This window comes from Hemiscyllium ocellatum, chromosome 30 (assembly GCF_020745735.1).
Source record: "Hemiscyllium ocellatum isolate sHemOce1 chromosome 30, sHemOce1.pat.X.cur, whole genome shotgun sequence".
In the NCBI taxonomy this organism is placed as follows: Eukaryota; Metazoa; Chordata; class Chondrichthyes; order Orectolobiformes; family Hemiscylliidae; genus Hemiscyllium; species Hemiscyllium ocellatum.
The window spans coordinates 44,692,947-44,720,230 of record NC_083430.1 but is presented as its reverse complement, the minus strand read 5'-3'; the positions used below and the strand labels follow the sequence as shown (position 1 = coordinate 44,720,230).

Genomic DNA, 27,284 nt, shown 5'->3' with positions numbered 1-27,284 from the left:
AGTTTAGAAGACTGAGAGGGGATCTGATTGACACATATAAGATTATGAAAGGATTGGACACTCTGGCAGCAGGAAACATGTTTCCGCTGATGGCTGAGTGCCGAACCAGAGGACACAGCTTAAAAATACGGGGTTACCATTTACGACAGAGATGAGGAGAAACTTCTTCACCCAGAGAGTGGTGGCTGTGTGGAATGCTCTGCCCCAGAGGGCAGTGGATGCCCAGTCTCTGGATTCATTTAAGAAAGAGTTGGATAGAGCTCTCAAAGATAGTGGAATCAAGGGATATGGAGATAAGGCAGGAAGAGGATACTAATTAGGAACGATCAGCCATGATCACATTGAATGGCAGTGCAGGCTCAAAGGGCTGAATGGCCTACTCCTGCACCTATTGTCTATTGTCCATTGCACACACCCCTTTATGTTAAAATTGGTATTTTTCGTTTTACTACAGGATGATCGATTCTGCAGGTTTTAGAATGATTCAGAATTTTAGCTTCACATCATTTTATTACTCAATTATTCAACATCTGTTGACCTGAAATAATCCTCATCCACTGTGGAATAGATGTGCCCTTCATTGCCCAGAAATTCTACTGCTTGCCTATATGAAAACAAAATTGTAATCGTAAGACTTTGATTATTTAATTTAACACGCGATAGCCAGCTGAAAGTAACACTAACTTGATTGCAACGATGTTCATATTCTTCAATGTTTTCCTCATGTAGTCAATGCTCATGCTTTCCTGTTCTCGACAGTTGCGAATCAAATTCAATACCTGAAAGGAACGCTTTGTTTTAGCTATCATAAACAAAAGTTAGTTATTCTGACAAAGACAAGACATTTTGTTAAATTTCAGCTAGCAATTTAAGGGGAAACTACACTTTATAATGCATAATAAGATAGGGCTGATTGTTTGGCAACTGAACTTGGAAACAATGCCATGTGGAACACTGGTTAACAATGATTAGTGATTAACTGCCAGACTTAGTTTAAACTTCATAAAATGGACTCCACACATTTGAAAGGATAGTCAAATTATCTCTCTTTTCTCAATGTCCTGGTTGAGAAATTGGCCACTGGGCTCTCTACCACTGTATCACAAACTTAGCTTTGCCAGTTAGTATACACTTTGAGATTCCTAAGGTTCAACACATTAGAAGATAAAGCTTATCACCAACTTCGTAAATAGGGGGCACAATATTTGTTCATTACATAAGCATTAAGTCAGGCATATCAAGGCCATGCTTCAGGATAGTGTGAATGCCCTGATCAGAGAATGTCTTATTACATGACCACACAAACTCACAAACAGCTCCAAGACAATCTCACATTTAGTCATGGAACATGCCCAGACTATTGAAATTATTTTAGAAGCGCAAGGTATCTCACACATGCGGACTACAGGTGAAACTAGCTGCTTCACTTAGTTACTCAGTATCAACACAAATTATGCACACAACAAATGGAATGTTCAAGTAAAAAGATATCCTACTTACCATCCAGATGAGTAACCTGGTGTGTGAATTTTAGTGCAGATGTGATGCCAGGTTGTTGAAGCCCCAAAGAGTGGTGGATCTTAAGAGATAGCATATCCCTTTGGCTATTGCAATAGGCAATATACTGACTGTGCATACCCTACCAGTCTGCACTGGTAGAACTTGAAACAATATCCATTATCAATTGGATAATTTTTTGCTTGATAATCTGAGTGTGTAAAGAATAACGCTGATAATCAATTTAGTATCACTAGTTGGGTTCAGTGTCACTGGGTGAAGATTTTGGAACTCCTTCCATAACAGGATTCTGGGGATACCAATACAAATTAATCTCAGCAGTTACAAAGTGGCAGCTGACCACCACTTTGTCAAGGGTGGACAGGATGGGCAATACATGTTGGTCATCCAGCAACTACCACAAACCGTTAAACTGAAGTGCGTTCAGAAAAGGTTTACCAGGATGCTGTCAGGAATGGAGGGCTTGGAGTATAGAAATAGACTGTAAAGAATGGGCATTTTTTTACTGCAACATAGGAGGTTAGCAATGACCTTATTGAGATTTATAAAATGGGGGACATAGATAAGGTGAATGTCAATAATCTTTTCCCTAGGGTGGGGGAGTTCAAAAATAGGGGGCTTTTAAAAAAAAATGAGGGGAGAAAGATTTAAAAGAGATGAGGGGCAACCTTTTAGTTTTAGAAACAGTGGCTTGTGTGGACTGAATTGCCAGAGAAAGTGGTGAATGCAGGTACAGTTAAGGATGAGGGGCTTATGAGAAATCCTGAACTAAACTGAAGTTAAATGGTAAAGCACCCTGTCATGAACATAATCACTGCAACAATCACACTGACTTATCACACTGGCTATTACTGTGGCAATAGGTTCCTCCATTAATGAGAATTTCCTTCAAACAATGGGGTCCACCACGAACTGGGTTGACATTATCCACGTCTATCTGAGTTAGCATTTTAAATTCACTTAGAGTCATAGATGTACACAGCACAACTCGTCCATGACAAACAAATTTTCTTAACTTCACGGTCCCTTTTGCCAGCATTTAGCCCATATCCCTTTAAACCTTTCCTATCCATTTACCTGTTCAAATGTCTTTTAAATTGTACCCACCTCTACCACTTCCTCCAGTAGCTGGTTACCATACGCCCACCACACTGTGTGGAAGTTACCACTCAGGTATCTTTTGAATTTTTCCTCTCACCTTACATCTATATCATATAGTTCTGCACTCTCCTACCCTGGGAAAAAGACCACAGCTATTCACCATATCCACATCTCTTAATTTTATAAACATTCATTAAGATCACCCCTCAGCCTCCTATGCTTCAGTGAGGAAAGTCCCAAGCCTTTGCTGATAACTCAAACCTTTGTAACATCCTTGTAAATCTTTTTTGTACCCTTCCCAATTTATTAACATCCCTCCTATAGCAGAGTGACTAGGATTGCATGCAGTACTCAAAATGTGACCGCACCAATGTTTTGTACAGGTGTAGCATGACATTCCAACTCCTATATGCAATGCCCTGATCAAATGAAGGCAAGCATGCTAAAAACTTTCACCATCACCCGGTCTACCCAGAACATCACTTTCAAGAAACTATGAACCTGCACTGTTACATCTCTATTTGTGTGTATTCCCAAGGTCCTACCACTAACTTTAAGTTATATCCTGGTTCACTTACCAAAATGTAATACCTCACATTTATCTGAATTAAATCCCATCTGCCATTCCTCAGCAGTGACAGAGCTGATCAAGATTCCATTGTACTCTTAGATAACCTTCTTCACTATCCACTATACCACCAGTATTGGTATAGTTCACAAACTTACTAATCATACCTCTGATATTCTCATCCAAAATCATATGATCAGTAGTAAACCCAACGCCAATCCTTGCAGCACACTGCTGGTTACAGCTCTCCAATCTGAAAAACAACCCTCTTCCACCATCCTCTGTCTCTGACCATCAAGCCAATTTTGTATCCAGTTGGTTACCTCTTCTTAGATTCCACGTGACCTAACTGTATCCACTTGCAGAATGTAGGCATCTTTGGCTGAGCTAGCATTTATTGCTCATTCTGGCTTGCCCTTGAGAAGATGGTGAGCTGACCTCAAACTGCTGCAAATCATGTGTTGTAGGTAGACCACAATGTCCTTAGGAAGGGAATTCAAGATTTTGACCCAGAGATCTAATTTTCAAAAGGTTCATAAATGACTACCATTAATGACCATGTAGCACATTTGATCAAAGTCGCAGATCTGAAATAATAACTCTTTCTCCATCGGTGGTTGCTGCCAGATCTGTTGAATATTCATGATATTTCAGCATTTTCAGTTTTATTTCAGATTTCCAGCATCTGCAGTACTTTATTTTTGTACAGTTGCTCTTTTTAATATCTGCTAATGGCCTGGATGAATTTTGGCAATAAATTTTAATGTTTGCAATTAACATGACACACAGAAATTTAGAAGACTGTGGAGGATGGTGACAATCTACATTTATCAAAGACAAGTGTGTGGAGATTAATTTTGATGAAATAAGGATAGCGATATAAATAATAGGGAAGAAGTTGTTTTTGTATGCTTTCCCTTATTGGTCAAGCATTGAGTATAGGAGTTGGGAGGTCATGTTGCAGTACAGGTCATTGGTAACACCACTTTTGGAATACTGTGTGCAACTGTAGTCCGCTTCCTACTGGAAGAATGTTGTGAAACTTGAAAGGGTTTAGAAAAAATTTACAAGGATGTCGCCAGGGTTGGAGGATGAGTTACTGGGAGAGGCTGAAATGGCTGGGGCCATTATCCCTGGAAGTTGGAGGATGAGAAGTGACCTTGTAGAGATTTATAAAATCATGAGGGGCATGGATAGGATAAATAGTCAGGCCTTTTTCCCTGCATTAGGGAGAGTCCAGAACTAGAGGGCATGGAGTGGAAAGATATAAAATGGACCTAAAGGGCAAGATTTTGACAGAGCATGGTGCATGTACGGAATGAGATGCCAGAGGAAGTGGTGGTGACTGGTACAATTACAGCATTTAAAAGGCATCTGGATGGGTATATGAATAGGAAGAGTTTAGATAGATAGGGGCCAAGTGCTGGCAAATGGGACTAGATTAGTTTAAGATACCTACTCGGTATGGACGTGTTGGACCCAAGTGTCTATTTTTGTGCTGTACATCTATATGACTCTATGATTGAAAGTATGGGGATTTATTTCCAAGTCTGGGTGGTGTGTGGCTTGGATGGAACTTGCAGATGGTGTCCTTATGTACCTGGTACTCCCATCTATCCAGATGGTAGTCTTATAAAGTGCTAAGGATCTTTGGTGAATGTTTGCAGTGCATCTGGCCGATGGCACACATGCTACTGAATGTCAGTGGAACAGGGAATGGACATGTAAAGGTGTGGTGCCAATCAAGTGGGCTGCTTTACCCTGGCAAATGAGACCAATGAAGTTGAGGAAACATGTTGGCAAAGACAAGTTGGGCTGAAGGGCCTGATTTCTGTGCTGCGTACCTCTATAACCTGGATGGTGTCAAGTTTCAATGTTGTTGGAGCTGCACTCACCCAGACAAATGGGGAGTATTCCATTACACTCCTGACTTCTGCTTTGTCAAGGTGTAAAAGCTGAGGAATTACTTGCAGCAAATTCCAGCCCCTAACTAGCTCTTATAGCCTGGCAGGGCAGCTTCTGGTCAATGGTATCGCCAAGTATTGATAGTGGTTGATTCAATGATGGTGACACCATTGAATATCAAGGGCAGTTGTCAGATCTTCTCTTACTGGAATGGTAATTGCCTAGTACTGGGTGGCACAAGCATTACTTACCACTTTTCAGTCCAACCTATATATATATATGCCCAAGTCCTGTTGCATTTCGACATGGACTGCCTCAGTATATGAGCAGTAGAGAACGGTGTTGCCCTTTGTACACTCCACTTCTGACCTCATGATGGAGGGAAGTTCCTTGATGAAGCAGCTGATGGTTGGATCAAGGACATTAGCTTGAGGAATTTCTACAGAGATGTGTTGGAGTTGAAATGATTGACCTCCAACAACCTCCATCTTCCCATATGCCAGATATGATTCCAACTATCAGAGAGGTCCCCCTCACCCCTGGGTCCACATTTATTCCAGTTTTGTTAGAGGTCTTGTTGTTACACTGTCATACGTAGCTTTGATAGCAAGGATTGTGACTTTCACTTTACTTTTGGAATTCAGCTAGTTTGCACCAAGGCTATACTGAGGTCCTGGCAGAAACCAAATTTGGCATTGCTTAACAGGTGTTGCTGACAGCACTGCTGATGACACTTTCCATTACTGATGATCTCCAGTAAACTGATGGATGGTAGCTGCCCAGAGTGGATTTACCCTGCTTTGTGCATACAGGACATAGCTGGGTAATTTTCCATGTTGTTGGGTCAATTGTCAGTGTAGGTGTGTTGGAACAGTTTGGTTCGAGGTGAACCAAATTCTGAAGAAAAACTGTTGCGGGAGGAATGTAATCTGGGTCCAAAACCTTTGCAGTATCCAATGTCCTCAACCATTTCTTGATATCATGAGGAAAAAAATCCAACTGGCTCAAGACTGACATTGATAATACTGGGGACCTTTGCTATAAGGATCATTAGCAAAATTTAAATTCAATTTGTGTCAATTAACATATCATGTCCCATCCCGAAAATCAAACCATCACATTTAAATAGAATTATGTTTGAACAAAAAAGTATCAAAAGTAGAATGCATTCAACTAAACATCAAGGTAGGGGTCTACAACATGAGTATTGTTACCTTCTGATGCGTACTTGCACATTAAGCCTGAAGGAACTATATGCAAAGTTTAAAATAAATTCTTGCTAACATTAACGATTGAAAATATGCAAATTATATGCAACATAATGCTCAAAACAGCCCTTATCAGCAACATTACAAAAACTCAGTACAAACCAGCAAACTAATTACAAATTGGTTTAACATTTTAGGGATTGCAAGGAAATCCAAGGTATGGCCCTGATACGCAAGGGTCACAGATTGGTCACAGCACAGAAGACTGTCCTATCTGTCATAAAGGAACCTGCATTAAGCTGGCTTTTTTCACATCTTGTCAGTTATGTATTCAGACTGTTTGAGACAATATATCTCTCATTTAACATTGCAATTAGAGGGAGATAAACTATTGCTTTTCTCTTAACCCCAATATAATAAACTTCAGATGAGACAATTGCACAATTCCTTCCCAGTGTGTTTTACCTGACTTTGTTGGCTTGTTAGTCCATTCATCAATGCATCATTACCACCATCATATAATCCTACTGTCCCTTCATTTCGCATTGGGGTGTGCAAAGCTAGAGATCCTCCAGGTACAAGCTGAGGAAGAAATTATAGAAGTGAAACTCCAGAATACTCCCCAGGGCGGGCACTATTTCGTTCGGATAACTCATTATTCGGTTAATCAATTCAATGCCTCTCCTCTGGGACTCAGGGTTTTCTGTTAAGTCTGCTCCCCATTCAGGAGAGGAGACTGCATCACAACGCGCACGAGCCCCTGACCAACAGTGGCCCCCACCTAATCCCCAACCCCACCCAGCACGGCCCCCAACTGCACCCAAACCCATCCAGCACCGCCCTCCCGCCCAACCTCTAACCCCCATCCAGCACCACCTCCCCACCTACCGTCCAAACTCCGTCTGCACCCCTGCCCCTGGCAGTCCCTTTCCCCCTCCGGGACACCAACAGTAAGATTGCTGCTGCCTTTGTGGGTTAAGTCTCCAAATAGTGCGCACACACACACAGACACACACACAGACACACACACACACATACACACACATTCATGCGCACACAGACACAGACAGATACACATACGCACACACACAAACAGACAGACAGACACACACACACACAGACCCACAGACACAGACAGACACACACACACACAGACACAGAGAGATGTACACACACACACACACACACACACACACACACACACACACACACACACACACACCCCCAACAAATTTTTACTGCAACTTTTTGACAAGTTCCACCTCTGCCCTGTTTAGGACAATATTAGAGAGAATAGCTGGGGAAGGGGGGTTTAGGGTTCACCCCTATGCAGAACTCCAGGCAAAGTGTGGGGAGCGGGAGAGTGGGCAGGAGGTCAGCCATTTGGAGATGGTGCCTTGTCTCCCATCAATGTCCAGGACTGTTCTCGGCAGCATTTCAATGAGCAGTGATCGTTTTTAATTATTAGAAACAAAAGACTCGATCAGAGTTGAAACACCTCTTTGATGTAATATTTCTATCGGGACCTCAAGATCTCCTTTGGATAACTGATATTCGGATAATCGAAGTTCCTCTGTATTGCTTCATTAGAGTAATGATGACTTTTCCTAGGTAAACGGTGTAAAGTTTTAATCTTGATTGTACTGAAAATTCCTTTAATTTCAACAGCTGTGAAAATTATTCAGAAATAATGAAGCTCAGAGTGAGCAACTATGACCAATTAGCTTTTGCTAATGTCCATGCCCCAGATCTTCCAATGATTTGCACTTCACCCGAAGATCCTGATTTTATTTGTCATTCACAGGTTTTGGATGCTGCTAGCAAAGCGAGCACTTGTCCATCCTAAATGGCCTTGCAGGGTGGTGAGCCATCTTCTTGAACTGCTGGGGGATGGGGATGGGGATGTGGAAGGAGAACAGAACAGAATGCAGAGTAGAAACAGGCCTTTTGGCCCAACTAGTCCACACCGACCCTCCAAAAGAAGTAACCCACCCAGACCCTTACCCAATATTTACCCCTGACTAATGCTCTTAAACTATACATCCCTGAACACTATGCGCAATTTATCACGGCCAATTCACCTAACCTGCACGGCTTTGGATTGTGGGAGGAAACCGGAAAACCCAGAGGAAACCCATACAGACACTGGGAGAATGTGCAAACTCCACACAGACAGTTACCAGAGGCTGAAATCGAACCTGGGTACCTGGTGCTATGAGGCAGCAGTGCTAACCATTCAGCCACTGTTGCATACTAGGATAGATACATGCAGTGTTGTTCAGAAGGGTTTTCCAGCACTTTGGCTTCACAACTTCGAAGGAATGGCAATATAGTCTCAAGTCAGGATGGAGAGAGACTTGGAAGGGAATCCTGCATGGTGCAGCACTTCCATGCTCCTACTGCCTTTGCCCTTCTATCTAGATGATGATGTGTGTTTGGAAGGTGCTTTCAAGGGAGCCTTGACAAGTTGCTCGTGCATCATTTAGATATAGCACACTGCCACCACTGAGTGCCAGCAAGGGAAGGAGTGAATGTTTACAACAATGAATTTAGTGCTAACCAAGGGGGCAGCTGTGACCTGGATGGTGCAGAGCTTGAATGCTCCTAGAGCTGCACTCATTCAGGCAAGTGGTGAATGATCCACTTTTGTCAGGAGCCCTGAGTCCACCACCCCTCCAGCATGACGACAAATATTCTCCCCTTTCAGCATTCTTAACCGGCTGCTCAGTCTATGGCATTCTGCTTCTATCTCCAATTACGAATGAGCCGCCAGAAGAAGTCTTGGAGGCTGGTACAATTGCAATATTTTAAAAGCATCTGGATGGATGGATATATGAATAGGAAGGGTTTGGAGGGATATGGGAAAGGTGCTGGCAAGTGGGACTAGATTAGGTTGGGATAGCTGCCGGCATGGATGAGGTGGACCGAAAGGTCTGTTTCCATGCTGTACATCTCTACCACTCTTGAATATTTGTAACAGTTGCTGTCCTTTTCTAGCTGGACTCTTGTACAATTACACAATGCAGCACAATTTCTAATTTTGAAACACACATTAGCTGAATCCTATCAGAACATTGTTCCAAGTATTTAGCTTTGTACTCATCGGTGGTTTGTTTAACAGCAAGTGAGCCTGCACCACCTCCAACATGTGAGATGTTAACTCATTCATGTCTTCCAAAACCATGATTTTAAAAGCTACCAAGCTCTTCTTGTTCTAACAATTTAAAGTAACAGTCAAGTTCAAGATTAGAATTGACTTTCATGCAGAATCAAAAATTACAAATGAATCAGTAAATAAATTATTCGTGTAACAAAAAGCTGAAGAGTTACAGATAACATGTAATAGTTCTATTTTAATAGATACAAAAGACCAACAAGATTTATTTTGCTTAAAACTTCAAAAGCAGAAACTGCCAAAATCTATAAATGGTATTCCATTAATTTTTAAATTATCTACATACATTAGTTATTCCCTCATCAGCTTAGTTCTTTTCTCTGGACACAGTGAATGCCAAATGTTCAGAAACAAGAAAATCAGGGAAACATTCAACTTACAGTTCTATAAACTGCCACACTGGATAGTTCCTGATGGCATTGTATACACAAAGCAACTAAAAAAAAACATTAAGTCGCACTGATTAAAAAAAGTACTAAATTGTTAATCAGGGAAGTATTTCAGATAGCATATTTTCCCTCCCAATTAAATATATAAATAAACATAGGCTTTATATTTTAACAGAATACCATTCCATTTAATTTGTGCATTAAACAAAAAACACTGGGGGAAATAAAACTTTTTTTAAATAACTCTAAATATGAAAATGCTAAATTGGTAAAATATAAGAAGCAAATGTAATGAGACAAAACAAAAAGATATGTCTAAAGTATCAATGTCTTTTTGATCAGTAACCTGTGAAGTAGAAATTCCTAAGAACAAAAGCAGCACAGGAAGATCCATACAGAAGCCTGAAAGCTGCCTCGTTTTGAGATAAGAAGTGTGGTTTTATAAATCTTAATTGGGAGTTTTAATTGGACTATATTATAGAAGGGAAGGTAAAAGCTAGGTTAGAGGAAGACTTAGGTGTAGTATTGTTGTGCACTTAACTATAGTGGTAAGTTAATTATTCTCTGTAATACTTTAAGAAATAAAGTTGTTAAATTTTTACTTTAAATAGTTTTCGGCCACTCGGATTTTTACAGATTAATCTCTGGCATTGCAGGTAAGCAAAGCATTACTAAATACAAAAAAGTCAACTTAAAATCAAACTGCATAAATATCAAATTGAAAGGTTACGACTGAAATATACAGATGGCACTGAATTTTTAAGTGAGGGAAGTTGAGAGGAGTGTGTAGCAAATGGGTGACAAAAAGAATTTAGCTGGGTGGGCAGACAGTACAGGGAAAATCAGAATGACATTCTTTGGAACAGAAATAAAATTATCACATTTAAAGATTTTAAACAAAGTAAAACAGAAACTCCAACAAGTAGGTATGACCATCAGACCAACTTGAATCTGTGGATTTAGACTTAGATGCACAGAACATAAAAATAAAGTGATAATGGTTAAACTGTACAGACCTTAGTTAAATACAGGTGTAGTATTGTTGTGCACTTAACTATAGAACGAACACATGTGCACTTAACTATAGAACAAACACAAGAACTGAATCAAAGTCACGCTGACAGATTTGTATTAGGAACAACGGAGGAGACTCAAGCATAAACAATAACATGGACTAGTTGAGTCAAATGGACAGTGTGGAAATCAGCAGAAAAGTGTATTTTATATTAAACTGCGTGAAGCAGCACAGATGGTTTCAATGTTAAAGTCATTTTAAAAATGGTTAATCTTCTTGTCTAGAGCTGCAAAAGTTAATATATGGTGTTACAGAAGTCTTCAGGATTCAGAGTTTAAGGTATTTAGCAATAGGTGTTCGTTGAACTGAGTTTAATAAACTCAAATTTATGATCATCACAAGAGACTCACAGGATAATTTAGAAGGTAGTGGATATAATGTGGAACTCTGTAGTGATCTACTACAGTTACCTAATCATTTTAGAACGGAATTTTAAAAGTTATAGACGTAAGTGAAAATAATCAACACACTAAAGCAAAAAAATAATTTTATGACTACAAATCATATAAATTACATGGATTTTGCAAATTAAATGCAAGGCCTTTTCAATTTGTCAAAATAAGAAAATGGCAGACTTGATTAGAATGGCAAAAGAGAGTTGAAGTTTGTAAAGTACAATGAATTAGATTCTCAATTTCAGACGAGTGAACACAGTCACTTGACAGGGTTGAATTAACTGTAGAAATAGATATAAATAAGTAATATCAATTGCACCAAACTAAATTATTCCCATTTACAAACATCAAATGCTCTTTCCAACAATGAATTTGAACTACACAAACTAACAAGCAGATTGAAACACATTTACATTCTGTCCAGAACTAGATATCTGTAAAACAACATTATAATTGAAAGGACTGACAGCGAACACAACATACTTTAACACAGAACGTATACACCTATTAAATCCAAAATATAGCTAATTTTGGGCTCCAATGAGGGCTCCATTTCCTAATAGCCCTGCAAGTCTTAATGTCCGCTTTGAATGGCAAAAAAACAACAGACCACACATGCTATTTTTAAATATCTGGAAGGCCCAGCCATCAGAAATATGCTGTAGGGTTGTGAGATCATGGACTGGCATGAAGACTAGACAACAAGTCAGTATGAAAGATACAGGATATTGGCAACTCCTCTCTGGTTGCCCAGTAATAGGAAGGATGTTATTAAACTGGAGAGATTTCAGAAGAATTACCCAGGATGCTGTTGGGTATGGAAGGCTTAAATTATAATGAAAGCCTGGATAGGCTGCGACCTTTTTCACTGGCGCACTGCAGGTGGAAAGGCCATCTTATAGAAGTTTCTAAAATAATGAGGGATGCAGATAGGGAAAAAACATCTCCCATTAATTCTAGGATAGGGAGATTTCAACATCTGGGGCACATTTTTAAGGTGAGAGGACATAGATTTTTAAAAAGATCACTTTTTAAAAGAGGATAGCTCGCATTTGGAATGAAGTTCATGATGAAGTGGTGGATGTGGATACACTTACAATGTTTAAAATATATTTGGATAAGTTAATGATTAGAAAAGGTTTGAAGAGATATGGGACAGGAACAGGCAGGTGGGACTAGTTTAGTTTGGATGATGTTCAGAATGGACTGGTTGAACCAAAGGGTCTGTTTCTGTGCTGTATGACTCTGATTCTATTAGGCAATTTAATGAGACTGGTGGTCAGCTGCAGGGGGAAAACAATTGGTTTCATCCCAAAAAGGGTTCTGCTGCAACAGACCTCGAGCAGTCAGGGATCAGAAAATCCTGGGAACCAGTAGGTACAGCTGCTTATTGGAGTTACAGCTCAGAGCATTTTAGTAGCTGTTTAGAGCCATGGGGGCCGGGGACCCCAGAGGTCTGGTGGTAATGTTACAGGGCTAGTAATTCAGAAGCCTAGACTAATGTTCTGAACATGAGTTTGATTGCCACCACAGATCTCAAAAGCTGAATGCAATTAAAAAGGCAATCCACAATTAAAAACTAGCTTAATGGTGATCATGTAACCACTGCTAATGGTCATGAAAAACCCATTTAATTCAACAGGAATAAAAATTTAACAACTTTACACTTGACTCCATACCTACATTGTATTTCAAAAGGCACTTTAGAATACACAAAGTCACACAACACCAGGTTACAGTCCAACTGGATTATTTGAAATCATGAACTTTCAGAGCTCCATCAGGTGAAGTTCACTTGACAAAGGAGCAGTACTCCACAAGTCTGCGAATTCAAATAAACCAGTTGGACTGTAACCTGGTGTTGTGTCTTCTGACGTTTACCACCACAGTCTAATACTCGCAATTCCACATAGTCTTCTGAAATAGCCTAACAAGCCACTTAGTTATAGAACAAGTAGGGATCAACAATAAATGCTGCATTAGCCAGCAATGTCCATATTCTACGAAAAAGGGAATAAAGGGAATAATAATTGGATGCAGATGAACAATATTTGATGGTATAGCTGAGAAATATTGGAGCTTGCAGAAACCTTTAGAGAATCTGTTGTAAAGCTAGAATTGTGCTCATGAGTGAGAATGTGCTAGTGTGTGGTCTAAAAGTAGCAAGGAGGGCAGTCCCAAGGAAAGGAATGGACTGCCAGGACATGTGTTGAAATTGAGATATGACATAATGTAGCAATTTGAGGGAGCTCGAAAGCTAGATTTGTGCAGTTTGAATGATTTGTTGAGTTTTAAATTAAATTTGGCAATTTAGTATCACTAATGGCTGGGGTAGATTGCTAAGAAATCTGCACGATAATCACATATGCTATTTGATATACTGAAATGAGCTTAACTAATGTTTACCTGTTACCCATATTTACTTCATCAATTCTGAAAACCAGAGTACACATTCTATACCTTGAAGGTTGTGTTACCATTCTAACTTTATATATTAGAATGGATTTTTGTTTGTTCAAAATCCTGGAAACTCATGGCTTTATTCTTGAAGTATCTGAGATTTCAAACATTATTTACACTTAAAAAGTGTTCCTGGTCAATGATGAAATAAAAATTTGATAGCATCATCAGGGATGACAAGATACATAAAAAATTCATTTTTACTTCAGTATCTACCCACTGTCTAACATCCATAGGGGGTGCAGTCATGTCATCCAATTTGTACAAAATGTTTGTTGGTGCTTTTTCCACATCTTTGATCATGCCAACCATAGTTACCTAAGAAAATGAAACTGTAAAGCTCAATGTTAGAAGAAATCTACGACAGAGGTAATAAAACAAATGCTATATGTTGTTATTTATAATCAAGGAATATTTTATATACTAAAATCTCAATAATGTTTTTTTGATTAGATTCCCTCCAGTGTGGACACAAGTCCACACCGACCCTCCGAAGACCAACCTACCCATTCCCCTATATTTACCCCTAACCAATGCATTTAACACTACAGGCAATTTTAGCATGGCCAATTCACCTAACCTGCACATCTTTGACTGTGGAAGGAAACCGGAGCACCTGGAGGAAACCCACGCAGAGAACATGCAAACTCCACACAGACAGATGCCCAAGGCTGGAACCGAACCTGAGAGCCTGGTGCTGTGAGGCAGCAGTGCTAACTACTGAGCCACCGTGCCATTCTAAGCTCCCATACCACAATGGGGGCATTAGGTTAATCACAAGCAAAAACAGAAGCAGCTGGGAAAGCTCAGCAGGTCAGGCAGAATCTGTGAAGAAACATCAGAGCTAACGTTTCAGGTCCATTGACCCTTCCTCAGAGTGAATGGTAGCTAGGAAAACTTTTTTTAAAAGCTTGGATTTAGTCCCATTAACTATAGAGATTCTAAATTGGTTTATATTTTCTTTTGTCTTTTTCTCTTAAAAGAAAAGAGCCCCATAAACACAGCAATAAAGAAGAAAACATAAGGCAATGTCTTCTAGACCGGAGAACTGACTTCTTCCACACAGTACACTGGCAATGGCCGGGCAGCTCGGAGTCAGTCCCCTGAATTGAGGAGATTCTAATCTCATGGTGAAAATATATATTGTTTTTATGCCCCAGCAGCCATGTTGTGTGTGTTTCGGTGGAGGGCACAGTAAAGAACAACAGGTGCATAAATCTTTATTCATCTTCCACCACCATGAAGGAAACACCCAAGTGGCCAGTGACGAGCAGTGCCCTTCTCAACAAAAGGAAAGGCTGAGTGACCAAAAAGGTGAAAGGATGGGCAGGGATTAAATCAAAATACAAAGGGGGATTTTTTTTTAAAAAGTGTTGGTTTATATGAAGATAGGTTAAGGAATGAGGTAAGGAGTAAACGATAGGTGGAAATCGAGCCCAAAGAAAGAGAGAAGCCGTTGACTAGACAAAGGAATGCATAACGATCTGGCTAGGAGGTGCCACTAACTGTCTCCATTAAGAGCTATTTATTGTCTGAGCCAGATCATTATCCTCTCCTTTGTCTATCCAACTGCTCTTCTTTTTTTGGGCTCTATCCCCATCTATTGTTTACTCCTTACCTTATCCCCAACCCTATCTTCTGCATAAATACCAACATTTTCTTAGCTACCACCAGTTCTGAGGAAGGGTCACTAGCCCAGAAATGTTAACAGATTTAGAACATAGAACATAGAAAAATACAGCGCAGTACAGGCCCTTCGGCTCTCGATGTTGCGCCAACCGAAGCCTACCTAACCTACACTAGCCCAATAACCTCCATATGTTTATCCAATGCCCGCTTAAATGACCATAAAGAGGGAGAGTCCACCACTGCTACTGGCAGGGCATTCCATGAACTCACAACCCGCTGAGTAAAGAATCTACCCCTAACATCTGTCCTATACCAACCTCCCCTTAATTTAAAGCTGTATCCCCTAGTAACAGCTGACTCCATTAGCAGAGAAAGGTTCTCACTGTCAACCTATCTAAACCCCTAATCATCTTGTACACCTCTATCAAATCTCCCCTAAACCTTCTTTTCTCCAATGAGAACAGCCCCAAGTGCCTCAGCCTTTCCTCATATGATCTTCCTACCATGCCAGGCAACATCCTGGTAAACCTCCTCTGCACTCGTTCCAATGCCTCCACATCCTTCCTCTAGTATGGCGACCAAAACTGCACACAATACTCCAGATGAGGCCGCACCAGAGTCTTATACAACTGCAACATGACCTCAGGACTCCGGAACTCAATTCCTCTACCAATAAAGCCCAGTATTTCTCCATATTTTACTTATAAATGGTGTCCAACATATCCTCCCTCATTAATACCTGAAGGAGCTGATCTCCAAAAGCTTGTTTTCAAATAAACCTGTTGGACTATAACCCAGTGTTGTCTGATTTTTGACTTTGTCCACCCCAGTCCAACACCAGCACCTCCACTTCACAGATGCTACCAGACCTGCTGAGCTTTTCCAGCAACTTCTGTTTTTGTTTCAGATTTACAGCATCTGCAGTTCTTTCAATTTTTATAAAGTTAACTACAATCCCATTTCTCCAGCAATACACTCAATAAGTGTATTTTTAAAATACTTAAGTACTTTACATTTAACAGCCATTAAGGGTTCAGAGACAATCTTATTTTGAACATTTCATATCCAAATAACCGCATACAAATCTTTCTAACCTCTCCCTTGCAACTGTACAATAAGAGCACTGCTGAGGAATAATAGTCAAAGCTTTACATCTTGCACTCATCAGGACAGTTTGCAAAAGTACCAATATAAATGAAAAACATTTTATACTACAGCAAACATTTTATTAACCAGCATCTATGGGACTAATAGTGTATTGGTTGATCAAAAAGGTCCACATAATAAATGTGAAAGTACTCAAGTGTATAAGGTATAGGGTTAAAATTGTGCAGAATAAGGGAACAGGTGTTGCTTCTGCAAAAGCTAACATTATAAAATTAGGCTGTGCATGCCAATACTAAACAGTGAGAAGTGAAAACAGGTAGAATTATCTCTGACTAATAGGGCAGAGCGACAGTGTAGTGGGATGTACCAGTAACAGGAGAATAGTGTGCCAGTCGCAGGAGGGATATGGCCAACGGGTGGAATTTAGTTTGGCAGGATGATCATATGAAGACAGCAAACTATGCCAGTATAGTCACATATAAGGAATGAGATAAATAAGAGTAAGGGGCGAAAGGCTTAGAGTAATGGGTGAAGTAAACAGAGGTGGAGAGAAGCTAGTCAAAGGTGGAGTAAAGCTAGAGCTTATGATAGGCTACGCGCTAGAGTCAAAGTAACTAATGGGGTGAAAGGGGAAGACCCAGAGACGCAGCTGAACAGCATAAATCAGAATGTAACCCTCAGATCGGGGTGCTTACTCGTTAGGCACCCGTTCTTGCAAGTACGTATCAATAAAATTCACTGCTTCAGAATTTGACTCGGACTGAAATTTATTAATATGTGAGTTTTGTTTCTCACAAGTGTTAGAAGCCTAATGCTGGGGGTACACACCTATACTTCATTTACAGCATAAATCGAATAATACCACACCCTTGCCTTAAATACCGGCAGAGAGCCTTTTCACCTTGCACTCAACTGACTGCTCAGACATCATGATGATACAATAAACTTAAAGGTATTTTTGCCAGTTTATCAAGAGTTCCACTTCAAACAAAGTTTGCTGTTTATTAGCAGAGTGCAGAGTACTTGGAGAATGGACTCTGATTGATAGAGGCATCGTTATAGAGATGACAGCAGTTAGACGAGAACTGACAGTTACATTCCAAGCTCCGTTTAAACTGTTCGACGGATCAAAACATTGCCCTAAGAAATGACTCAAAGAATGCCTCTCACTTGTTGAGTTGAAACAGATACAATGTGTGCACATGTCTGCAAAGGACTGGGTCATGTGTATGAATAAGTGGCTATCAGCATACACAAGTCTGCCACACTACAAGATCAACTAAACATTAAAATGCTTGTCAATGCAATCCTTCAAACACATGTTAATTTAGCAAATGTTGTTCTCATGTTTTCAGTTTACACGAGCTTGTTGGTTCGGTACAGCAAGTACTTTGTTGCAAACAGTTCAAAGTGATATGCTGTTTGACAATTCACCAGTCTTTCAGACACATGGCCTATATAACTCACATCACACTAACAGGATGTGGATTTACTGTTGCCAAATTTGCATATAATACAAGCTTGGGAAAAAAAATTGTGAGAGGGATACAACTTGCAGAGATATTCACAAGTTAAGTAAATGGACAAAAAGTTGGCAAATGGAGGAAAATATGAAGTTGTTTATTTTGGAAAAGAAAACAGGAGAATAGAATATTAATTAATTGGCAAAATATTGCAGGAAGCTGCAACACAAAAAGGAAGCTCTGGTGAATTAAACAAAGCTAGCACACAGGTGCAGTAGGTAACCAGGAAGGCCAGTAGAATGTTGGCCCTTATTTCAAGGAAACTGAAGTATCAGAGTAGACAAAAAATACTGCAAGTGTGCAAGGTGCCGGTGAGACCACATCTGGAGTACGGTGAGCAGCTTTGGTCCCCTTATTTATAGTTATACAGCATGGAAACAGACCTTTGATCCAACCAGTCCGTGCCAAATATAATCCCAAACCAAACTAGTCCCATCTGCCTGCCCCTGCCCCATATTCCTTCAAACCTTTCCTATTGATATACAGTACCAAATGTCTTTTAAATCATTGTAATTGTACCTGCATCCACAACTTCATCAGGGAGTTCATTCCACATCAAACCACCCTCTAAAAAATTCACCTCTCTTGTCTTTTTTAAATCTCTTGTGTTATGAAAGGATATTGGAGCGGGAGGGGGAGGATCCAGTTGTTGTGGTCCATGTTGGTACTAACAACATAGGCAAAACTAGGGTGGAGGACCTGTTTGGGGATTACAAAGCACTAGGAAGGAAATTGAAGTACAGGTCCTCAAGGGTCATAATCTCCAGATTACTGCCCAAGCCACGTGCCAATTGGCATAAGGATAAGAAAATTAGGGAAGTAAACACGTGGCTAAGGGATTGGTGTGGGAAAGAGGGATTCCACTTCATGGGGCATTGGCATCAGTTTTGGAACGGGGGGATCTGTACCATTGGGATGGTCTCCACCTGAACCGATCAGGTACCAATGTTCTAGAGAAGAGGATAAATAGGGTGGTCAGTAGGACTTTAAACTTCTGAGTTGGGGGGGAAGGGAAAGTGAAAGCGACAGGGAGTATGGAGTTAAATGGAAAGATAAGCAACAGAATAGCATATGTGCAGGCGGATTTAAACTCGAGGCAGACTGAGAATGCAGCAAAAAGGAAGGATAACTTAGGACATCTTATGACTTCCAATATCTCTAATGATAAAGTTAGCATTAAGGCACTTTACCTGAATGCTTGTAGCATTCATAACAAAGCAGATGAACTGATGGCACAAATCATAGTGTATGATTATGATGTGGTAGGCATCACAGAGACATGGTTGCGGGGGGGGGGTCAGGACTAACAGTTAAACCTCCAAGGATGTTCAACTTATCGAAAAGACAGGGAGGTGGGCAGATGGGTTGCCTTGTTAGTTAAGAACAAAATTAAATGCTTCTAGCACTGAATGACATAGCGTCAGATGATGTGGAGTCTGTCAGGGTGGAATTGAGGAACCACAAAGGCAAAAAAAACATAATGGGAGTTATGTACAGACCTCCTAACAGTGGTCAGGACCAGGGACGCAACATGTACTGGGAAATAGAGAAGGCATGTCAGAAAGGCAAGGTCACAGTGATCATGGGAGACTTCAATATGCAGGTGGACTGGGTAAATAATGTTGCTAGTGGATCCAAAGAAAGGGAATTCATGGAATGCTTACAGGATGGTTTTTTGTAACAGCTTGTCATGGAGCCCACAAGGGAGCAGGCTATTCTGGACCTAGTGCTTTGTAATGAACCAGACTTTATAAAAGATCTTAAAGTAAGGGAACCCTTAGGAAGCAGTGATCATAATATGGTAGAGATAAAGTCTGTAGTTTGAAAGAGAAAAGGCAAAATCGGATGTAATGGTGTTACAGTTAAATAAAGGTAATTATGAGGGCATGAGAGAGGAACTGACAAAAATAGACTGGAAACAGAGCCTAGCAGGGAAGACAGTAGAGCAAAAATGGCAGGAGTTTGTGGGTATAATTGAGGACACTGTACAGAGGTTCATCCCCAAGAAAAGAAAGATTATCCGGGGAGGGATTAGACAGCCATGGTTGACAAAGGAAGTCAGGAAATGTATTAAAGAAAAAGAGAGAGCCTATAAAGTGGCCAAGAGCAATGGGAAATCAGAGGATTGGGAAGGCTACAAAAACAAACAGAGGATAACAAAGAGAGAAATAAGGAAGGAGAGGATCAAATATGAAAGTAGGCTAGCCAGTAATATTAGAAATGATAGTAAAAGTTTCTTTCAATACATAAGAAACAAACGACAGACAAAAGTAGACATTGGGCCACTTCAAACTGATGCTGGAGGCCTAGTGATGGGAGATAAGGAAATAGCAGGAGAACTTAACAAGGAGAACTAACTTTGTGTCAGTCTTCACAGTGGAAGACATGAGTAATATTCCAACAATTAAAGGGAGTCAGGGGGATGAGTTGAGTATGGTTGCCAATACAAAAGAGAAAGTGCTAGAAAAACTAAAAGGTCTTAAAATTGATAAATCTCCTGGCCCCGATGGGATACACCCTAGAGTTCTGAGAGAGGTGGCTGAGGAAATAGCGGAGGCATTGGTTGAGATTTTTCAAAAGTCACTGGAGTCAGGGAAAGTCCTGGATGATTGGAAGATCGCTGTTGTAACCCCCTTGTTCAAGAAAAGATCAAGACAAGAAATGGAAAATTATAGGCCAATTAGCCTAACCTCGGTTGTTGGTAAAATTCTAGAATCCATCATTAAGGATGAGGTTTCTAAATTCTTGGAAGAGCAGAGTCTGATTAGAACAAGTCAACATGGATTTAGTAAAGGGAGGTCATGTCTGACCTCTTTGGAATTCTTTGAAGAGGTAACAAGTAGGTCAGACCAGGGAAACCCAATGATCTATCTAGACTTTCAAAAGGCCTTTGATAAGGTGCCACACGGGAGGCTGCTGAGCAAGGTGAGGGCCCATGATGTTCGAGGTGAGCTGCTGGTATGGATTGAGGATTGGCTGTCTGACAGAAGGCAGAGAGTTGGGATAAAAGGATCTTTTTCGGAATGGCAGCCGGTGACAAGTGGTGTCCCGCAGGGTTCAGTGTTGGCGCCGCAGCTGTCCACATTATATACTAATGATCTGGATGAAGGAACTGGGAGCATTCTAGCAAAGTTTGCTGACAATACGAAGTTAGGTGGACAGGCAGGTAGTACTGAGGAAGTGGGGAGGCTGCAGAAGGACCTAGACAATTTGGGAGTGTGGTCCAGGAAATGGCTGATAGAATTCAACGTGAGCAAATGCGAGGTCTTGCACTTTGGAAAAAAGAATAAAAGCCTAGACTACTTTCTAAACGGTGAGAAAATTCGTAAAGCCAAAGTACAAAGGGATCTGGGAGTGCTAGTTGAGGATTCTCTAAAGGTAAACATGCAGTTTGAGTCTGTGATTAAGAAAGCGAATGCAATGTTGTCAGTTATCTCAAGAGGGTTGGAATATAAAAGCACCGTTGTGCTACTGAGACTTTATAAAGCTCTGGTTAGGCCCCATTTGGAGTACTGTGTCCAGTTTTGGTCCCCACACCTCAGGAAGGATATACTGGCACTGGAACGTGTCCAGCGGAGATTCACACAGATGATCCCTGGAATGGTTGGTCTAACATACGAGGAATGGCTGAGGATCCTGGGATTGTATTCATTGGAGTTTAGAAGATTAAGGGGAGATTTAATAGAAACTTACAAGATAATACATGGCTTGGAAAGGGTAGACGCTAGGAAATTGTTTCCATTAGGCAAGGAGACTAGGACCCATGGACACAGCCTTAGAATTAGAGGGGGTCAATTCAGAACAGAAATGTGGAGACATTTCTTCAGCCAGAGAGTGGTGGGCCTGTGGAATTCATTGCCGCAGAGTGCAGTGGAGGCCGGGATGCTAAATGTCTTCAAGGCAGAGACTGATAGATTCTTGTTGTCTCGAGGAATTAAGGGCTATGGGGAGAATGCTGGTAAGTGGAGTTGAAATGCCCATCAGCCATGATTGAATGGCGGAGTGGACTCGATGGGCCGAATGGCCTTACTTCCACTCCTATGTCTTATGGTCTTATGGACCAGGCCAGACACCCTCAAAATAATATAAGGAGGTAGCCTAGACCCTAAATTTTTCTTATTTTAAACACAGTTGTGAAATAGATATTCCAGGTATGATGCAGCTGGTCAAACCACTTGCTTTAAGCAAGACAATTTATTTAAACACTACAGTTGAAACATGAACAAAATTTAGCCTAACTTAACTGTTGGAAAATTTAACTAATTAACTGCTCCAATACAGTAACATCCCTTAAACATATCCCTTGACAAACAGGTAAATTCAAAAACATTCTTACAGACAGGACAGGAGGGAATAACATCCAAAGAGATTTCAGAAGAAGGTCAGAAGAGTTCTTGACTGAGGCTTGCAACTTCCCCAGACTCACATATTGTGACTGTTACAGCCAAAGCAAACTAGAAAAATCTTAACTGGGAGAACTGGCCACATCCCTTCCATTGTTAAAACTAGCCTCTTTGGCAGCTCTACCTTTATGACCTCTCTCGGGAGAGGAAAAAACCCAAGGATAAAATAACCTTTTTAAAAAGTGACAGCATTGTCGCACTGCTCTCAAGTTAAAAATGTAATTCCCGATTTTAGAGAAAAGCCAACGACCAACAACTCTATCTATATCTTTTATTATTTTATAAACTTCTATCAGGTCACCTTTCAATCTCCTACCCTCCAGTGAAAGATGTCCCAGCCTTTCCTTATAACAAACCTTCCATACCTGACATGATGTCATTTCACTGAAGGCAGTTCAGAGAAGGCTCGCTAGGATGATACACTGAAGATTGGTCTGCAGGTACAAGTTCTTAGGAAGTGTTGGGATCCATTATTAAGGTTAGGCAGTGTAAGAAACTTTATTGTTAGGTAGTGCTCACGTAAGGTAGTATTAGCAAGTCTGGAACTTGTTAGCTTCACTAGACAACAGTAAGCCATTATGTTACACTAAGAACAGACTGAAAAGCTGATGGCATAGCCTGAAGAGGCCCCAGGGAGGGTGAGAGATAACAGGACATTGGAGCCGTGTCTAAATGCACGTAGCTCAAACTGAGGTAATAGAATGTTATCAGGTGAGAACCAATGACATACTAAAATTCTGCATTTTACCAAATAAGGATGTAACTCTGGAATGTGAGAGAATAAAAGGATAGATAAATTAAAAATATAGTCAGAACGCGCCTTCTCCAGTGAGCTAGACACCTCACTGTACTGTGTACGATTCTCTCTCATTAAACCTGTTTATACTTTTAATCAGACCCGGTGTCTCTCTCCTCCAAACGAACACGGGGACAGAAGTCCTGTCCCAACAGAGATGGTGACCCCGTCGCGGGAGGGAGTAGAGACACGCCTGTTGGCAGGGATTGAGAGCTCGCCGGACGGCCGGCCACTCCTAATCGGGCTCGGAGACGCCCTTTATACAAAAGATCTCCAGTAGGGGGTTTGAATACACTAAATTCTTATTTTGTTTGGCGTCTCACAACTCTTTGCCAACCGAAATTCTGGGCTTGTCAGCCCGAGAGAGAATCGAACCGTTTTGTTTTATAGTAACGAAAGTCTCTGGGTCAAGGATTGAAAGTCCTAGAGATGAGTAAGTAGAGTGAACCGGTGATCAAGAGTGGTGAGTCATTTTTGGATGCAGCGCTGCGAAGTTTTGGTGAAGAGATAGTTTTGGGGTAAAGCGGATACTTCCCCTGCGCTTTGGACTGTGTTGGGGTAAAGCGTATGCTTCCCCTTGTGCTGACGAATTTGGGTAAAGTGTATGCTTCCCCCCGCGCTGACGAATTTGGGTAAAGCGTATACTTCCCCCCGCGCTGACAAATTTGGGTAAAGCGTATACTTCCCCCCGCGCTGACGAATTTGGGTAAAGTGTATGCTTCACCCCGCGCTGACGAATTTGGGGTAAAGTGTATACTTCCCCTGACCAGAGGACAGTGTTGACTGGAACAGGCTTTGTCAGGAGTCGAATTACAAGAATTTGAGAACCCGATTTCTGGACCGTATTTCAGTAGCCGTCCCGTCCCGCAATATAATGGAAGTATTTAATAGGGGCTCACGAACCCCGACGCACATAAGTTGAATTCCTAGAGTAGGGGGGCATTGGGCAAGGAGAGAGAGACAAAGACAGAGGACAGGGGACAGAGACAGACACAGAGTTACGGACAGAGCGACTGTGTGTGTGTGAGAGGGAGTCTGTTTATGAGAAAGATAGAGTCTCTGGGTGTGTAAAAATCTGTGTGGGTATAAGTATTTCTGTGTTTGTAAAAGTCTGTGTGAGAAAGAGAGTTTCTGTGTGTGGAAATCTGTGTGTGAGTCTGTAAAAAAGTCTGTATTGTTGCCCAAAGAGAGAGAGAAAGCTATTGCTGCGTGCGTCAGCGGTATGTCTGTGTAAAAGAGAGAGACTGGCTGAAAGCTTCTCTGCTAACACACAGTTTAACACTTTGTGCTCTGGCTTGAATTCATCTGTTTGATAGTGATTGAATGTTTAAGTCTTGTCACCTAGGGCGTAAGTCCCGGGACTGTTTTGGATGTGATTGTTATGGTTGTTTAACATGATTTAGATGCATCTGTTTGTTTGGTGATTGAATTCTTGTTTTTGTTCCTAGAGCTTGAGTTCCGGGACTGCTGTTTAAAGTGATTTCTTTTATGTGAACTTAACATGATTTTTTAAGGCTAATAACTTCTGTTCTTTTATGAGTCATGACTCCCTAACTACTTTTCTTACTAACCTCTTTTATTTTTACATAAAAGCAATATATGAAGGACAGTCGAAGTTTCGTTCGACAGTGGGTAGTTGTAAAAACGAAAACTTCCATGGTTATTATCTGTGACCTTGGATTCGACCATTGTGCATGCGTTAGAAGTTCTTAACTTGAATTGACAAATTGTTGTAAGACAGCTCTGATTATTTTTACGACCTAAAGTATTGTAATTGAGAAATGATTGGTCAGGAGTACATAAGAAAACTAATTTTGGATCTAAATTAGGGTACTAAATCTGGACGATTACAGTGGATTTCAAAATTGGGAACTGTATGCATTTTACATTTTAAATATTAAACACTGAATAAATGGACGTAAATATATAAATATGTTTACAAGTTAGGAACAGGCCTTAAAGTTAGTCAAGCATGAATTGATAAATTGGTGCTTGAGCATATAGGAAGATAGGAACATTGGAAAATTTCTTAAAAGAAAGAAACAGGGAAGAACATAACGACTTGTCCCCTTCGGGAAGTGTTGATAGGGGACAAGGAGATTGGGTTTGTGTGTGACCCCCTCACCAGTGGGGAGGTCGGAACATTTAAAAGGAAATGACGGTCCTGGCTGAGAATCCGATAGGATTGTCAAAACAAATTAATTTATTTTTGAGGCCCAGTCTGTATTTGTGGGCTGAGTTGATGTCTATTTTGAATGTTACTATTTACTGCGGGAGAAAGGAGACTTATATGGGGATGCTGGATAGGGAAAGATACGGAAGATAGAAGGGTGAAGTGGGTTAAAACCATTAAATGAATTGTTAGGAAGGGCACAGAAAGTGTTTGTAAAGAGAGAAAGGATGAGTGACTGGAGCAGTACGCGTAAATGATGGTAGCTGCGGTTGATGAGGTAATTAGGAGAAGAATGCAACCAAAAGTGAGCAACCGGAGCAGCGAGTGATAGCATGTAGGCCAGAGAAGAAAGGGGATAGGGAGAGACAAGGAGGAGCATTTGATAGAGAGTTTGAGCGACAGGGTCTCCACAGGCAGGATGCCATTATTGTGGAAGGACATTTGATACTGAAACAAGATTGGTGGCTCAGGATTTTGAAGGGAGGCGCACACAGGGAGACAGTGTTAGAGGGGCCACGGAAGAAGGGATAACGATGGACAGGGGACACCACATGGGAATGAACGTGATGTGGGCAACCCGGTCAGCCGGGAGGATGCCATTATGCACCTTATTGAGTTACAAGACCGCGCAAGTGCAGCCGAGAAAGGTGAGTGGGAGAGCAAGGGGGCGGTGGCCCAGACGATTTGTGTGGGGACGTCGCAGCATCGACTATGGAGATCGGCAGGCGGAGAGGTAGTGGCGCCCCGGTCCCTGCTCCCTACACTATTTGCTGAACTCCATGGGCCGACGCATGTGGCACTGACTAAGGTCCTCCTGGCAGTGCGGGCTCATTGGTGGGCTCCCAAGCTACGGGAACAATTGGAAAATCTGAGAGCAAAGTGTAAGATTTGCAATGAGCATAACGCTCGCAAAGTTCTTCCTCACCCACTACTTACTTTCCCAACGCCCCTCGGCCCGTGGCAGGAAATCTGCATGGACTTCACTGACATGGGGGCCAAGTGGCGCACGCCAGACCACTACAGGTTCCTCCTGGTGATTGTGGACCGTTTTTCCCGGTGGGTGGAGGCGACGCCAACAAAGAAGGAGGATGGGGAGGTAGTGGCCAACTGGCTGCGAAATGAGTTGATCCCCAGACATGGGGTGCCCAGACTCGTTTGTACCGATAATGGCATCCACTTTAAGAACGAACACCTAGCCCGTGTGGAGGCGGCGCTGGGAATAAGCCATAGGTTTGGCAGTGTATACCATCCGGAAAGCCAGGGCTTAGTTGAGCGGGCGAATAGGACCCTGAAGGACAAGATAGCGAAGGTCCTGGCGGGGACCTCCATGACTTGGGTACAAGCACTGCCCCTGGCTCTTATGTCCATGCGCCAGGAGAAGTGCGGAAACACCTTCCTTTCCCCTCATGAGATTCTGACTGGTAGACCCATGCCCGGACCTCGCTTATCACCCCGGTGGGAGGACACCTGGGACTTCATGAACCAGGGCATGACCCAGTACATGCAGGTCTTACACGAGATGGTTAGGCTAGTCAGGCAACAGGTGATCGATGCTCGGGAAAAGGAGATTGGTTCGACGGCACCGCTCTCGGTGGGGGAGGAAGTTTACCTCCGACACCCAGGCAGGACGTCCTGGAGTGAGCAGAGGTGGCAAGGGCCATTCCGAGTCACCGAAGTGGCTAACAACACCCTGAGGGTGGACAGGGAGGGGGACAATAACTGGCACCACTTTTCACACTGTTCCAGATCTCCAAAGGACAATCACTGGCGGAGGGCGCTCCCGGAGGGGAGAAGGAGAGTGGTGGTGATGATGTCTGAACCAAGGCGGACTGGTCATCTTCTCATAGGGCTGGGTCTGT

General features: G+C 41.6%; 1 protein-coding gene across 1 annotated transcript in view; it reads right to left on the bottom strand.

The window, feature by feature from the left end:
- Positions 1-519: 519 nt before the first annotated feature.
- LOC132829822 (replication protein A 32 kDa subunit-like) overlaps positions 520-27,284 on the bottom strand; it is a 40,782-nt gene continuing 14,017 nt past the window's right edge. The window contains exons 4-8 of the mRNA XM_060847186.1: positions 13,999-14,112; positions 9,405-9,514; positions 6,766-6,883; positions 685-779; positions 520-604 (exon numbers count right to left, since the gene is read on the bottom strand). Of these exons, the coding sequence (XP_060703169.1) occupies positions 520-604; positions 685-779; positions 6,766-6,883; positions 9,405-9,514; positions 13,999-14,112 (522 nt within the window). The remainder of the gene's footprint in view (positions 605-684; positions 780-6,765; positions 6,884-9,404; positions 9,515-13,998; positions 14,113-27,284) is intronic.